The 17,950-nt window shown below is 32.2% G+C and overlaps 1 protein-coding gene across 50 annotated transcripts in view; it reads left to right on the top strand.

Moving 5' to 3' along the window:
* RIMS2 (regulating synaptic membrane exocytosis 2) overlaps positions 1–17,950 on the top strand; it is a 592,512-nt gene that overhangs the window by 446,196 nt on the left and 128,366 nt on the right. For 30 of the 50 annotated variants that reach the window (XM_074316853.1, XM_074316856.1, XM_074316855.1 and 27 more), the window contains one exon: positions 15,302–15,474. The exons of 19 other annotated variants lie outside the window; for them this stretch is intronic. In XM_074316853.1, the coding sequence (XP_074172954.1) occupies positions 15,302–15,474 (173 nt within the window). Of the gene's footprint in view, positions 1–15,301; positions 15,475–16,329; positions 16,582–17,950 lie in introns of all 50 variants that reach the window. One more of the 50 variants, XM_074316891.1, reaches the window with a different exon arrangement.

Below are 17,950 nucleotides of genomic sequence, written 5' to 3'. Positions count from 1 at the left end.
AGATTAATATAAGTATATCTTTAAGGTAATCCTAAAAATATGTGGATGGAAAAGGAAGAAAAGTGTAAAACTTAATGATAATTTTTAAAGTCTAAAGTTTATTTGGGTTGTCTTATTTTTACCAATTTAGTCAAATTTTTATGTACCCAAAATTATTATTCTTACCATTTCTACTCCCTGGCAAGCTGGACATACTTCAATTTTAAAGATAAAGAGAGAGATAAAATAATATTTCACATAATTTATCTATATCTACACACACACACACACACACACACACACATCCTAAAGCTCTGAGCCAAAGGAGAATTTCTCTCCTCCATATTTTAGCTGATGGAAGCAACAACTATTCATTATTTCTTGCCTCATAGGTACAAAGAACCTTGCTTTATGTTAAAGATCTCCAGTTAAAAACTTAATGGTAAACAATTTTCACAGAATTTAAATTTTTTATAGTTTTATCTGTGATTAATCTTTGAATTTAAAAGTTTCCAATTTTACGGTTTTTTTTTTCTTAACATTTTATATTAGTTTGCTAGGCTGTCATAACAAAATGCCAGAGATTGTTGTAGACTAAACAGAAATTAATTTTCTCACATTTCTGGAGGCTAGAATGCCAAGATCAAAGTGTTGGCAGGTTTGGGTTCTTCCCAGACTTCTGTCCTTGGCTTGGAGGTGCTACCTACTTGCTGTGTCCTCATGAGCATCCCTTTGTGTGTGTCTATGTCCAGATTTCTGTTCTTATAAAGACACCAGTCATATTGGATTGGGGCCACCCACAGGATCTAACTTTTCCTTAATTGCCTCTCCAAATGTAGTCACCTTCTGAGGTACTAGGAATTAGGACTTCAACATATGAATTTGGGGGTACACAGTTCAGCCGTAACATATCTTTACAAAGTAATTAGTGGTGTTTTAAATTATCACTTTAATGCATTATGAAAGCATATTTGATTATAATGTGAAAACTGATTTTAAGGTACCTAGCTAATATTGTTTCAAACTTTTTAATTCTTAAAATGTTATTACTTTTCTCTTTTGATTTTTTTTAAACTACTTTCTCACATCCTATCAGATGAAATATATTTAGCTTTGTGTTTGCAGGTTCATTTTTTAAGTTATTTTTCTTAGTCATAGAACCACATTCAATATAAATATGGTTTTCTTATCCATAATTTCATGCTAACATTTAAGCATGTGTCCTTTTTCTTTACATGTATTTGTGAATTGCTACCTCCTGCTATATAACCACATATCAGGCCAGGAAATATAAAGAAGACATTTATTAATTATGAAGTCATTTGAGATTATTAAGACAACAACATAAATGTTATAGAATGCTATAAAATTACAGAAGAAATTTTAATTTTTCCCGTTTTAGTAAATATAATGTTACTAAAATAGACACAAGAAAGAATTTTAAATAAGTTACATTTAACTACCTGCTGCTAAAAGGGTTAATCTATGGACAATAGCTGGTATTACCAACAGCGTAATTTCTTCCTGTGCATTGGTTAAGAACACACAAGGGAAACATTTTTTTTTTTACCTCTAGCAAAAAAAGGAAATTTATGCATTCACCATTGCTTTCATCAAGCCTCCAGAGTTGCTGGCTTGCTAGCAACTAGAATACTCTGCAGAGGATGTAAGGATGAATGATATTGGTCACCGAAGGGAGAGAGATCTTGCTTTATAGAATCAGGAGGATATGGGAAATAAAGAAGAAAAAAATGTGATGAATAGGGCAGAAACATTCTTTCCAACTCAGATTTCATATAATCTAAAAGGTAACATATAGACATACAAAGAATAAGAATATTCAAAACAATAGAGATGTGAAAATTTATATGTTCTGAACGCATGGCATTTATACCTCCTAAAATACTTCTGTTTTGTATGGTGATTATTTGCTTATTTCTTATCTTTTATAGTAAAGCATATACTTCTTCAGAATGGGGACTATATTTTATTTATCTTTGTAGTCTCTCCAGTAGCAAGTATTTTGCTTCGGCTGTAATAAATATTCAGTGGGATTTTTGTTTTGTATAAATAAATATGTACATGGACTCTTAGAGGAAGCTAGAATGGCAGGGGTAGCATGTGTTTGGAAAAGTTTTAGAGGAGGTGACTGTTAAGCTTCTACCAAGATAAGGACAAGATATGAACTTTAGGAGGAAGTATGGGTAGGTTACTGCCTAAGAGTCAAAAGCAGGTTTTCTAATGGGCATATGATTATTGGTTTCTGTCCAATTAATCATAATAGAGAGAATACTGAGAAATAATTCGAAGATTTGGGTTCTAATTTTGATTCTACCAGTTAAGTGAATAAGTTTTTTGATAAATTGCCAGTAGTTCTTCACAACCCAACATTTTTCTGTGTACAAACTGAAGGAATTCTATAATCTATAAAGTGCAACACACATATATATGGTACTTTGGAGGCTGCATTGAAAAACTACTGACACCTGGGTTTCAGGCAACCTCATTAATTAAGCAAATCATTTAAACTGATAACCTAATCTTTAAAATTAGGTTTGAACTAGATTTCTGTATTTCATTTCCTTCATCTAATGTCTCATTCACTGATTCAGTAATCTCTGATCATTGTCAGGCTCTCTACTAGATGTAATCTCACAAACGATTGAATTTATACATTTTTAAATTAACCTATGGCATAATAATTTGATTTAGAGAATAAATTTATATGAATAATGTTTTTGTCTATTACTTCCATGAAATAATTGATAGCTAAGTTTGAATCACCTCTTAAATCAAAACCTTAGTCAGTTAGGGCAATCAGTCAGTGTGGACCCATACACATTTATAATTTCAATTTAATTTGCCTAATTATAACTTGAACATATGTACAGTTTCATTATGTAACAGCTTTATTCATGAGCACAAAAAAATATTGTAGTTTTTCTTCAGTTGTAAAGGTTGCAGGTGTTATTTATTAGCAAAACAAATTTACTGATGTTTTCCTAAACATGGAATTTTGATTGTTTTTATTTCATCAGTTTTAAAGATTCTAAAATAATATACCAATGTGGAAATAAGATTGCTAACCTTGAAATATATCTATATATTGAGAGGAAGAACTTCAGGGAGAAGAAATATTGCATATAAGAGAGTATGGAACTTGACCTGGCACATGGGGGTGCCCAATAATGGTAGTTATATATATTATTTATTATAACATGTCAGGTAGGGATAACAAAAAAATAAAATTTAATTTAAAAAAACCTGACAGTTGAACTCCATTCTGATGGATGAACCAAAACCCACCAGCTCGGTACAACTTCTGAACTAACAGAGCAAATGACTGTGATTTTATAATTGGCCCTTTTCAGGTCATTTTCATGACTAGAAATACAGCAAGGCTAACAGTCTTCAGGGTACAGTCATATAAGAATATGTTACTTCTTACGTAAGCCCATTTTCTATCCCCTAACACACAAAAAAATTTAGCTAAATTTTAAATGCAGTATAAAAGAGTTATTTTAGTGGGAGATAAAACATCTTTTTATTCAAGTTAGTTCATATGGTATTGTTTTTTATTATTTTAAAGTTTCACTTGTTTAAAATCTATTCAACTACAGTTATAAGTAGTGTTGTAGTGTTATTTTCATGCTGTTTTGTATTCTGATTATACATATCATTTTAGATAGAATTGTCAAAATGTCAGAAAAGAAAATCTTTATTTAGAAGTATATTCTTGAAGAAAACAATATGTGAATATCTTATAAAGAAATTGCTTAGATTCTAAATATGCTTGCCTCATATCCCATTAAAAGTGAAATTATAGTTCACAAAAAAATTTTAAATGAAAAGAAATAGAACGAATTTAATACTTGTACAATCTTAGTCAATTCACTCAACTTCTCCGTCAGTTTTGTCATCTATAAAATGAGGAAGCTAGATTATATCCTCTCCGGTGTCACTTTCACCTTTAAAATATTGTAATTTTTTTAAATGACTCATTGATGAGTGAATAGCTAAAAGTATGTTGCAGCACCAAATACCTTTCCTGGGTTTTTTTCTTAGACAAAGAGTGGTTATATGAGTCCTCTTTTGTATATCTGAACATATCTTGCAATCTTGGGATATTTAGTAACTTTCTCTTTCCTGCAACTCAGAACTACATTCTGGGGTGTCTCTGAAGCTGGTCAACTTTAAATCTGGATTCTGGTTCTGGAACATTAACAGAAAAAAATGCCAAAGAAACAGTCAAATGAATGACAGTAGAATAACGAACTGAGTGAATGAGGAAGAGGTAAAGGAAGGGAGGGAGAAATGAAAAAAGTAGAGAGAGAGGAAAGGAAGGAGGGAGGGAAGAAGGGAAGTATAATCCTTCCAGTCTAAGAGTTCATAATCAAATGAGGGAAACACATGTACATAAGTAATACTCATACAAAATAGGCTGTGTTAAGTGATATAATAAAAGTAAACCTTGCGAAGGAAGAATTATAAGAGAAATATTCATTTGGCTTGTAAAAATCTGGGAATACATTGTAGAATAAACATGAAGTGAAGGACATATCAGGCAGAGGGGAGAGTTTATGCAAATTACAGAAAAATATGAGTATAAGCCGTATTTATGAACAGTTAGTGGTTCTTTAGAACAGAAATAGAGAACACTTTGGGATACATATGAGGAGGTAATGGAAAAGTTGACAGAGACATGATTGTGGGGGCTTTCAATTACTCAGTTAAAATCTAGAACATTCTTTATACTCATGGGCTTTAAAGAAGTCCCCAATATGAACAAACTTGTGCTTTGAGAAGATAACTCTAATGGTATACTTAAGATGCATTTGAAAAGGAGATTAAAGACAAGGAGTCCGATTCTGAGGCTATTGCTATAGTCCAAGCAAGACGTAATTGTTATTCCTTGCCATGTTTTGACAATTGGCTCCATCCCAAGCGATTTTTGTACTGCAAACCCAGCTGATGCTGCTCTGTGTTTTCACACAGGAATAAGAGTAGTGGGTCTCTTCTAGCTTTTCAACAGAATGTGATTATTTCTATGCCTGAATTTGATGGGTCAGTGAAGTTCTCTGTCCCTTTCAGGTTTTTCAACACTATGTGGTTAGTCAGGCTATTATTTTACCCTAATTCTCTTAGATACAAGTACCGTGAGTTACTCTATTACTTTCTAAAATGTTAATACTTGAAAGGGAAGCCCACTTCATATTCCCAATCCATTAATTTTTGTGGTTTTTCTACCTGCTTCAATTTCCCAGGACCTTGATTCTACCGTTGTATTCTCATGTTTTATTTCTGTTGGAAATAAATAGCTTACCACTCAATATCTAATATCTCTATCCTATATCCTAATAAAAAATATAAATATTCTTTAAAAAATACAAAAATCATATGATAAGCCATGCAATGTTTAAAGATATTTACAAAAGACCAAGTATCAGGAATTTTTATGACTAAGGAGAGTTTCTTTATGATATTTCTTAATTGTTGCTAGGTTTCTAATCTGAGGGCTTAGAGAAGTATTTAGTCATAATAATGGTATAAGTGTTTTCACAATGAGTGACTCATTTCTCTTCTGGAAAAATAATGTTGGTTTGGACCACCGTGTTTCCCCGAAAATAAGATCTAGCCGGACCATCAGCTCTAATGCATATTTTGGAGCAAAAATTAATATAAGACCTGGTTTTATAGTATATTATATAAGACCCGGTATTATATTATATTATATTATATTATATTATATTATATTATATTATATTATATTATATTATATTATATTACATTACATTACATTACATTACATTATATTATTATAATAGACCCGGTCTTATATTAAAATAAGACCAGGTGTTATATTAATTTTTGGTCCAAAAGACGCATTAGAGCTGATGGTCCAGGTAGGTCTTATTTTCAGGGAAACATGGTAGCTGCAGATAGTCTGTTCTACTGGGCTTGGATATAAATGAAATATTATGTATATCAGAATGAGATACTGTTATTAATACATTTTAGAGTCTGGGAAGAACAGACTTTGAGAACACTTCTTGACTGAGGCAGAAATTTCAGATGACATTTATTTGAGATATAACTGAATAATAAAGGGCATGAAATAAATGTAAGTCTCACTAAAGCTGTTAAAAAAGAAAAAATGTATTTACCTTATATAGCATCTAAATCAATAAATGTCTAGATATTAATACACATCTGTAAACTTAAAAATAATAGTCTTAGCTGTTGGGAAAATAAAATGATATAGAAAATATTTGAAAGTTGTTTGTAAACTATAAAAACTATTCAAATTTTAATCATTATTAGTGTTACGGTCATGGATTATTACATTCCTTGGTCTGACTTTTCTTGATGCCAAGTATAAACATAATTATAAAAACTAACCCAGGTTAACAGCTTTTAGAATTAAAAAATCCTGAATTTCCAAGTCAGGTTTGGTGTTTCCTACCCAAAGTAAATAAGCGAATCTGATGTCAAAGGACAATTACTTATTTAATGAGATGGAATTAGGAACTTACTTATAAAGTTTTCATAGCTTTTTTCAAGTCAAGATAAAATGTTGGAGATTACAGACAAATGATGATGAAAATTGAGTATCACAATCTAGAACTTCTTTAGAATCATCATGGATTATACCTAATTATTATCATGATTAATATTTATGTACTATGTGTCAAGACCTATGATCTCTTTTAAAACACACATGAGTCTCAGAGAAATTAAGAGACTTGCCCAGGATGACATAGCTCCCAGTAAGTCTAAGAACAGTTACACATTCATATCTTTCAACTCTATATCTCGTAGTTATTATCATATACTGCCTCTTATCATTAAAATTAGATGACTACATTATGGTTTTCATCAATATTGCTGAGTAAATACTGTTCTTTTTTACCATGTGGTCAGAAAATACTTTTCTGACACAGAACAGGATGAGTGGTATATCACTCAGGTTTGCCTTCAGATTTATGCATTCAGATGTAAAAATAACAACAAAAAACCTTACAAAAGTATTTGAATAAATAAGGAAGTTTTTTGTTGATTTTTCACAAACAAGGAATCCAAATAGCAGGGCTGATACTACTATTTAAGGAGCCCCGCTCCCTGTCTTGCTGCTCCCTGTTAGAGTAAGATATTCATCCCCATTGTCACAGAATGACTACTGCACTCCTAGGTTCATGATTAACCTCCCAACAGAAAGAAAAGTGAAGAGAGAAAGGCAAATGGCCATACCAGATGAGTCATCCCACTGGAATCATAAAAGTAATAGCTTTCTCCAAATCCCTAGATTCCTGCTTATATCTCAGAGGCCAGACTCAAGTGCAATGGTCACCCTAGCTACAGTGATCCTGAAAAGTGAAGTTGTTTTGTTGTTGTTGTTGTTGTTGTTGTTAAATCACCAAAATGTATCTGGATTCTTTAAAGAAAGAAGGGGAAAAAGAATCTTGATAGGCATTCAGGAGCAACTGTGACAAATAAATAGGTGTAATAGACTCTAATTACCATCAACGAAAGATCAAGGACCCATTCATAAGCCCCAAATAAATAAAAATTGGGATATTTGTTTCCATAAAATGAGTGAGCCATATTCATGACTGATTAGAATGGAGAATATTGGAGAAGTCAAAGACAACTCACAAATTTTCTAGGTTTTAGTTCGATATTGAGCCTGGTATAATAACAGTGGGGATATAGGAGATACAAGAACAACTGGCTTGGGGTGAAAGAGAATAAATTTGGTTTTGGCCATATTGAATTTGATGTACCTGCAAAATGACATATGGACGATGTCCCGTTAGAATCCGGAAATATAAGTCTGAAGGCTGGGAGAAAGGTGAGGGCAAAAGATAAGGATTTACTAGTCACTACATTGTATTAGGTTGGTGCAAAAGTAATTGCGGTTTTTGCAATTATATTTAACCTTTTAAACTGCAATTACTTTTGCACCAACCTAATAATTAAAATGGATGATAGATAATGGATTAGGTCCCCCTGGGGCAATGTGTATAGTGAAAAGGAAATAGGGCTAAAGATTGAAATTTTGGGAAAACATAATTTAAAATCAGGTTAGGGACAGCGAAGCGGGCAAAAGAGATTAAGAATGGTCCAGGAGATAAGGGAGAAACTGTGAGTGACGTTATCTGAGCTGCCCTTACGAAAAAGTTTCAAGAAGGACTTTGACGACATTAGATGTAATACCAAAATCAAGAAAGAAGAAAACTGAAAACATTCTACTGGCTGGTAAATTAGGATGTTTTGGTGGTTTTTGTTTGTTTTTGAGAACAGTGTCAGTAAATGATAGATTAGAATAGGTGAAGAGTTGTGGGTTCTGAGGAGCAAAGTGGTAAATGCATTTGTTAAAGGCAAAAGCATGAGTTCTGAGTTACCTAAAATCTGGGATTCCATTGCAAAACTGGCATTTCCATCTCTGAAAATTGTGAGGAATCAATGGAAGTAAGTAAAGGATGATATTTCTCTAGAAACAGCTGATTACTAATAAGCAGAGTTCCCACTGAGCCAAGCCTTTGGGAAAGTCATAATAGACTACTAGCAATCATTTTTCTTGTACAAATTCTCCAGGAAAAATTATTAACTTTATAAATGTCCTTCAGACCAAAAGACAATAGTTGGCCATTTAGTGTTGGTCTGAGGTGAATGGCTACCTTTTCTACAATTATGTTGTTGTTTTTTTACCTTCAGCTGTTCTTGCTGTTTTATTTTTCACAAAATTTCACTGGATGGGCAATTTACAGATATGATATGTTATTATCCCTTACTCGTGTTCTCCTAAGGAGCCTTGGTGAGTCCTACAAACAATGCATGTATGTATTCCTAAACCCCACGCCTAGTGGTGTTCACCAACTCTGCGTTCAGCGACCGCTTAGTAACCTGAAATCAGCTATGGTGGGAGTATTTATTCCTTGGAAATCAGCAAACTCTGTAAATTAACTTTTTTTTCCCTGGGATAGCTGGTTGTTAAATATATACCCGCACACCACTGCATCTACCCACCACAGAGAATCAAAGAATTATGTGACTAAACTCTATTCAGCTACTATTACAGTATTTTATACTCGTTACTTTATACTGGAGATAACACTCCAGCATATAGGCCAGATAAAACAAACATTCCATTCATTTTTATTCATTAAACATTGATTGAGTTCCTACTAAGTGCCAAGCCCTGATAATGGGAATACTACGATAAAAGAGACAGTCGTTATCGTTATCCTCAGGGAGCTTATAATCTAGCAGGATGGATGGATGAATAGATCAATACATTAGATATTAGATAGATGATAGATAGATGATAGATAGATAGATAGATAGATAGATAGATAGATAGATAGATAGGAGACAGACATATGATAAAACTATTAGAAAAGCATGAATAAAGCAGTTTAGAAACAATCAAGGCAGTGATTAATTCTCCTTGAAGGAATAAAGGAAGACTATTGTAGCTGGGATTTTATCTGCAGAATATTGTTTACAAGTCTAAATAAATCTTAAATTAGCCCTCAATTTACTTTGGCCTTTCTTCAGTCTCTTCTCCCTTCCAAGCAAACACCTTATCTCACAATACCCTCTTCAGGAGTGCCATCTAAACAAAATTATCTCTGACAGAATTTTGATAGTGCAGCATTTCAGCATTGAAATGAGGCACTGATAAGAGCCCTGGCTCGGACAGAGAAAAAAATCACCTGGAAGTAACTCCTCAACGATGCAGTACCTACAATTGTGGTACTATCAAAAAACACCAGCTACTTTCTTTGAATTAAGATATGAAATGAAAACAGAATGGTGAAGAATGAGAGCATCTTCTTATTCACATGCTTAGTTAATTGACTGCTGTGCCAAGACTATCTGCTCGGTTCTTATCTCCTCTGTTCCCCCAGACCGATATCAAAGCCCTGCCCAGAATTCAGCCTCTCCTTTCTCTTCCAAGGATTATCTTAGCCTTATTTTTTCCTAAATTTTGATCTATTCATTGAGTTTTCTGTCAAAATATGATATGAATATTCCTCCAAGTACTTCTTTTTTTTGGTCATATACTTTATTTAAATTGTAGACTCTTTTTTTCCCAAGTACTTCTTGATGGCATAAAACTTGGTTTTCTTCAAACTTAGGCTTTCTTACTGCCCAGTATTTATCACCTATCCTTGGAGTAGAGTTTTAGATAACAAATTGCAGTTTTCTGGTGAGTTTTATTAAATTGAAAACTAGGAATGCTTAATGGAACTCATAATTCCACCCCCACGTTTTGTCTGAGAATTTCATGTACAAAATTCAAACAACCTGAGTTGCTGAGATGCTGTAGAGAAATCAAACTAGGACATTAACTAATCTAAGAATCTCAGATGAGTATACTGGAGAAAAGGAAAATGTTTTAAAAATTCAAATATACTTTTCTCTCAGGACTGTTATTCTAAAATTTTAATTAAAACTTTCCTTTCAGTAGAGCTTTGCAGATATACTGTTACATTCTGCTAATGTTAGGGAAATAGGGAGAACATTAACTTTTCCAGGCCACTTAGGAACTCCTTAGAGTCTGGAACATGCTGAAGAATAATAATTTCCTGTTAATATTTTTTTTTAGTTCATGATTTGCTTGATAGTAAGGTACAAAACATCAAAATATTGTCGGGAAAGCTTTGTCACTGTCTTACTAATGCTAAGATTTTAATCAACTCCAATCAGAGCACAGTTTTCAGCTGGGACCTTATAATCCTATGCAATAAATCTTCTTTGTTTTTGTTCTGTTAAAGAGAATGATGAACATATTATTCATTGTTCAGCTGTCAGCTGTCAACTAATATATGCTAATTCTTTAAAACGTTGTTTATTGTATAGTGCCAAAACAACACCAACTATTTCTTAAATAAGTGAACTTATTTATTCATATGTATAACTCATTGCTGTGGTATAATAATAAGTTAGCTGCTTCTATCTCACTGTTAAAATATATAACTTTTTATTATACTTTAGAACAAGCATGAAACCGTTTAGGAAGAGAAAAAAAAGAACCATTTTAAAAGTAAACTCCAATGTTAGGTCATTTATTACTTTGATTTCTGGGCTTTTTTATGAGCTGTATATATGAAGCTGTATGAAAATATTTTTCTTAAAAAATATATTTTTCTTATTATTTCTCACTTTCCAAATTTCTCATTCTGTTTATCGTGTGTCTATTTGTAATGCACACCTGAGCTGTTTCTCAAAGGTAAACTTGTTCAGTTGCTTAGAAGTAGACAGAAAAATGCGTTTGGTGCAAGCCTTGAGTAGATACTAGGATCATCATCAGACTAGAGATTTGGGCTAATTTTTTTTTTTTAATGTAAATTGTTCCACTCTGTTTTTTTTTATTTAGTGACCTCCTGCTTTAGGCACTGGAGATGAGCATCTGCTGTATGCCAAGCATACTAGTGGGTATTTTGAGCATCTTATTTCTCACTCCTCATGATAATCCTTACAATGGGATGATTTATCCTTGTCTTCCTGGTATGAAAGCTAAATGTCAGAGTACAAATTAAATTAAATCTTTGACTCTTACGTGCTCAGAGAGTTACAAAGATAAGGAAAATATTGTCCTGGCTTTTAGGATCTTATATTCAAATAGAGGGTTTGAAAATTAAACATGAACACACACACACACACACACACACACACACACACACACCTATAACAAGAGGTATCGTGTGATGAATTATATACAAGGCATCAAACTATAGCATATAGAATCTTACATTTCCTTAAATTTTACATATCCAAAATTTTAGCTCAGCAAACTAGATTATCTGAGAGGTCTTAGCCAAAGATAGGTACAATGTACACCATATGTGTCTTAAAAAAACAAATTCTTAAGCCTTAGGCTGGCCTGTGAGTCATAGCAACAGGATCAAAAATCATGACAACCTGAAAAGAAAAAGTCCAGAGTGTGCAAGATCAGAATCCTAACTACTGAAATTCAAAAGCCAGGTATACAGTTATGTTTTAGAAATGAAGGCAAAGCAAATCAGACAAGCAGTCCAGGAGACATGGGATAAACAGTTACCAGGAAGCTTTGGATATCAGGATAAAGTACGAGAAACAAAAATTTTAAATGAATCTCTATGTCAGCCAAGAGGTGTCATATATTTCCTGCTGAGATAGAGCTATTCCTCATCCTGCAGTTGCGGATCAGTAATTCCCTATAAGTTGATGGGACATAGATGAACCTGGCCAAATGCGGAAGATGAGGCCTGACGACATACTGGGAGTTAGTGAAAAAGTTTCATTTAATATTTAAATTTAGCTCTATAAACGTAGTTTTGAAACAAATCTATTGGGTATATGTATATATAGAAATAGTTATATTTTTCCTACAGCTTAGAGCAGTCTTAAAATAATATATTTATTGTTGGGTGTTTCGACCTAATATTTATTTTAGTAAAGATATTCCTAGAATTGCTACCAAGCCAACTTTTAGCTACTATATAATCATTATCATCATCATCATCATCATCCTTTGTCATTTATGAAACACTTGTTATGAGTCAGATATTGTGCTAAGTGCTTTGCATACATTATCTTATTTAATCCTTGCAGCAAGTTCAGGAGATGGGTATGATTGTTAGCCACATTACATTGGATAAAAAACTGGAACTCGTAGAAACAATTAGCCCAAGATCACAAGCCTAATAATTTATGTAGCCAGGATTCAGACGACTGAGTCAGGCTCACTCCAGAGTGTATGCTCCTAATCATCACATAATCTCCTTATTATCTCGTAGAAACTTGAATTTGGATGATGTTATAGTCCCATGAACAAAAGCGAAGGAAAAAATATAATACCAAATCTGCTTCAAAGAAAAAAATGTAATACCAAACTGCATATTTATGCAATGATAAATTGTTTTAAAAGATATAAGAGCAGGCTGCTTCTCTTTTTTATTATAAATTATAAGAATGAGAAAGATAAAGTCTGTCAAATACAGTACAATATGTATTGAACAGTTTAATAGTTTTGAAAATTTTATTGAAACATTCATTTTTCATGTAAATGAAATGTCCAAAAAGTATATAAATAAAATTAAAGACTGCCCATTTATGTCTCAACTTGATACTAAAATTTACTTTTAATAAATTTGATGAAACATATATTATGTGTACATATATACTATGTGTATATATGTGTACATATGTATTATGTGTATATATATGTGTGTGTATATATATATATACACACACATATTATGTTAGCCAGTATGTATATGCATATCTAAAATAGATAACGTTGATTCACTTGTTGAAATGCTATTCTAGTCAATGGCTGAAGACATTTTCATTTACCGTAACATGTTTTTTATCATTTTAAATAACTTTAGTTTGAAAAAGAATATCAGGGACTAAATGTTCTGCAAATAAATCCACTGTAAATAAATAATCTTCCTTTTAAAATAAAACATGAGAGTTCTATTTACATAGATATTTCCTGAAACAAAAGGCAGTGATTTTTTAAAGAACTTAATTGTATTCTTTGTGGTAATAGAGAATTTACCCAGCAAAGTGGAAAGTTAAAATGGGATAAGAAAGGCCAACATTTCACCTAATTCGAATGTATATTTCTAGATTAAGGATTTGATTATTAAAATGTTACGGAACTTAGAAATAATCCCTTTATTTTACATTTGAAGAAAAGTGATAGGTTAACTCAAAAATATGTAACTAGATACTGGAAGATCCTGGGGGTAAAAAACAGGTCATTTTGAATCTGAGCTAAGGGTTATACTACACCCTAGTACAATTCATTTTATCTTAGCCAATATGTTTACATCTAATATTTGCAGTGAATTGTTATTCATATAGATCCATTAGGTAATGATTCTTCAAGTCACAGTAAATGGCTTATATAAGATAATCATCTTCCTAAGGCTTTGTGAAATTTACCACACTCTATGTTTTGAAAAATCTCCATTGCAAAATTGATTAGATAAGGATATTTCACTAGTATGTTTGAAATGCCTATAAAGAAAAATCTATTAGCAGATATTCTCTTACCCCAGTAGTAACTGGCAGGACAATAATAATACTGGCATTTAATTTACATTATTCCAGGTACCAGACATGTATTACATTTACATTTGAACAGCACTGGTTTGAACTGTGCAGATCCACTTATATGTGGATTTTTTTCAACAAATACTATACATGTATTTTCTCTCTTATTATTTTCTTAATAACATTTTATTTTCTCTAGCTTGCTTTATTGTAAGAGTACGGTATATAATACATACAACATACAAAACGTGTTAATTGACTGTTTGTTATTGATAAAGATCCAGTCAACAGTAGGTGATTAGTAGTTAAGTTTTAGAGGAGTCAAAAGTTATATACTGATTTTCGATTGTGCGGGGGATAAACTTTCCTAACCCTTGTATTGTTCAAGGGTCTGCTGTATTTATAGTTTTCAAAACAACCCTGCAAAGAAGATATTATCCCTATTATTTTATAGACAGGCTTTTAAAAGTTAAGGAATTTGCTCCAGTTTACCCAGTTAATAAGAGTTTTCCTTACTCCCAGTTTTCCAGACTCCAAGTCTATTATGTTTTTTACAACCCAATGTCATTAACGTAAAGCATTTATGACGGTTTTCGATTTACCAGAATATTTGAACACCCAGAACACCCTGCACCCTGCCTGTGCCAGATAACTGATTATTTTAATTACAGGAAGTTTGAACTATTGTAAATAATAATGACTTTTTCTAGTATTTCTAGGATTCATCAAAATTCCAGCATCATTCAGAAATGAAACTTTCTCTTTTCTCTTGGCTATTCTAAAAACAGTATTTTAATAATTAGATTTTGTGTTGTCTCTAGGTTTTCAATGAAACATAACGGATTAAAGAGAAAATTGATGGCTGCAAAATTGGATTTTATAAGTTACAATGGCAACTTTATCATACTCTTTTTTCAAATTTTATTCAGAAATAAAAACAATTCTACTCCCTTATATTAAGCCAAATGTTTATTTCCCAGATTTTACCTAATGTTCTTCCCTGAGGCCATTGCTGTTGTGAAACTATTGTAATGGCCTTCATTGGGGTGTGGTGAAAATGCTCTAATTGCCTTTGCTAAAAACAAGGGTTTCATATAAATTGAATTTTTCTTTTAGGAGAATAGCCATTCACTTTTGTTTTATATGCAACTGAGTGGGGGTTTTTGCAGTATCCTCTGTGGACAATAAAGTGCTGAAATAGGAGAAGCTAATAATTGCTTTGTGTGGTAATACTGACAACTTCTGCGTATTTGTCAATCTGTGTTAACAGTATCGATCAGGATGGGATCCTCATAGAGGGGCAGATAATATTTCCACTAAATCTTCGGACAGTGATGTAAGTGATATATCTGCGGTTTCAAGGACTAGTAGTGCTTCTCGTTTCAGCAGCACAAGCTACATGTCTGTCCAATCAGAACGACCAAGAGGAAACAAGAAAATCAGGTAAGGGGACTTGAGCAGGAAACTACTCTAAATTTATACTAGAAGCTCCTTATTTTTCTTTGGATAAATATAAATGTCTTTATTTCTAAAGGTTAAGGCAGTAAGAACTTCTATACATGTTACTTTTTATATTTTGGTCTGCATTTCAAATTTCTTGCACAAGAGAGTTTTATAGAACTTATAACAATTTTCCTACTAGATTACTTGAAATAATATCATTAGTTATTTTTTAATGTCTGCTGTTTAAGAAGTAATTCTGTTATTATTATGTCTTTATGAAATTAAAGTGACAGTTTTGTGAAAACTTGAATTTTTAAAATATTCTAAGAAATATGAAAAATAATATTTTGAAGGTTTTTATTTTCCTAGGTGAATATATTTCAGTGAGTCAGAAAACATAAGAATATTCCTTTTTTAATATGATGCTCCTTTATCCTCCTGAAACTTTTATAAATGCGTGGAAAACCTCCATAGCTTCTCAAAATTTCTGTGTCAGATACATGTTAATATAATTTGTGTTCATCACCTGACCTATAGATTTTATGGGTACCTGAGCTAAATTATTTTTTTACTTCTATTGTATCAAAAAAAAAATCTATAATGGAGAAACCACAACTTTTTTCCATGCGACTTTGTAACAGGAAAATATGATTTGAAAACAATTATGATAAAGTGTTTTACACAATGCTTCTCTGGTATACCTGGGGAAAAGTTTCAACACTTAAAAGATGTAATTTTTATTTATGTTTTAGTAGTTTTCATTACCTTTCTGTTTAATTTTGTATGCATTTTTTCTTACTTTCTCTTTCTTTTTTGTGTTTATTTTCATGCCTTCGATTTGTGTTGCTTTCAAAGGCCAAAGGGAATAGAAGAGGGAGGGAAAGAAGGGGATAAACATGAAGAGATAGTTCATGAGGAGCAGGAGGTAAAGGAAGAAATAATTAATGAGAATGGGAAAGGGAAAGAAATTATAAAAATATGTAATAATGAAAAAAGCAGAGAATCAGGAGGCGAGGAAAAAACACAAGCTATACCTGAGCAAGGGAATGAAAAAGAACAGTGGAATAAAGAGGATTTGCAAAGGCGATTCTCACAGGATGATGACAGGTAAAATATGTTTATTTTTGTAGACGTTTCCCTTTATGTAGTCCTTTTTCCTACCCCTAAAAACTGTTTTGCCATTTGCATTTGGTTTCTTTTCTTGTGTTTTATCTATATATCTTCTAATACAACTAAATAGTATGTCGGCAAATTATTATAAAATAGATTGATTTATTAAACAGTCTTTAATTTGTATCCACTAGCTCTGAGAATCTGATTTGGTTTTCAAGTTACGTAACTGAATCAAACTTAAACTTCCCTTTAGTTCTTTAGCATTAATTATTTTATATCCTTCCCATTTGTAGAGTCACAACCTTTAAAATGAGGTTCTTTTTTTTTATTATTATTAAATTTATTGAGGTGACAATTGTTAGTAAAATTACATAGATTTCAGGTGTACAATTCTGTATTACATCATCTATAAATCCCATAAAATGAGGTTCTAAAATGTCTGAAAATGTTTCTCCTACTCTGTAAGAAATATTACATACTGGAAATTAATTTTTAAAATGAGTAGCAAAAAGTAAGCTTTATTCAGTTTCTGGCTCCTTTGCTTCTTAGTTTTCTAGTGGGTTCTAGTGTAGTTTTGAGTCCTAATGAGGACTGCAAAGCAGCGACAGTGCTCTTTGATACTCTGATAAAAAAGATTTGATGTCCTAGAGCTTATTAGAAGGCAGACATATTGGGTTAGGCCCTCTTGAAATTCATTCAGCCAGAGAAACTGTCAGAGAAGGAAATTTAAACAGGGGACAAAGAGAAAAAAACACAAGCAACAGGCATAAAGCAACTGTTTTCATTTTCATAACACAAGGCACTAAGTACCATATGAAGCTATCTTTACAGTGTCGTACTGAAGGTCAGATCTGCACAGTATGCAGAAACACTTCATCCCTCTACCGAGGAGATGAGATTTCTCTAATTGCATTTATCTGAGACTGAGAAGTGCAAATTATGTACATTTTGGAGGAAATGGTGTTTCTAGGATTCTGTCCAGAATTTGATTTTGTGTTAGTATAAAGTCTGCTTGATAAGCATACACTATTATAAGCCAAATTTTGCATTATTATATCTAAACCCAGTCTCAGTTTCTGCTTTACTCATAATTAACTCATAATCGGGACAGACATTTACCCCTTGGTTTATACAATTCACTGGTTTAGTCTGTTACTTCACTTTTTGTCTCAGATTGGTATGTTTAACTGTATCTCTGCTCTTTGAAAGTTTCTAATAGACATTAAACCTAAACATGAATCTTAAGTTAGGAATATTTTGTGCTTTGAGTCTAAACTAGTAATTTTAGTCTGTCTGTCTTCATTATTTGTCTAACTTTTGATAATTCCATTGGTTTATTAGCGAAGATCATTTTTCTGATTTA

Source organism: Rhinolophus sinicus, linkage group LG12 (assembly GCF_036562045.2).
Source record: "Rhinolophus sinicus isolate RSC01 linkage group LG12, ASM3656204v1, whole genome shotgun sequence".
Taxonomy (NCBI): Eukaryota; Metazoa; Chordata; class Mammalia; order Chiroptera; family Rhinolophidae; genus Rhinolophus; species Rhinolophus sinicus.
Note: the sequence above shows the minus strand (reverse complement) of the source record. Positions and strands in the feature narration are given on the sequence as shown.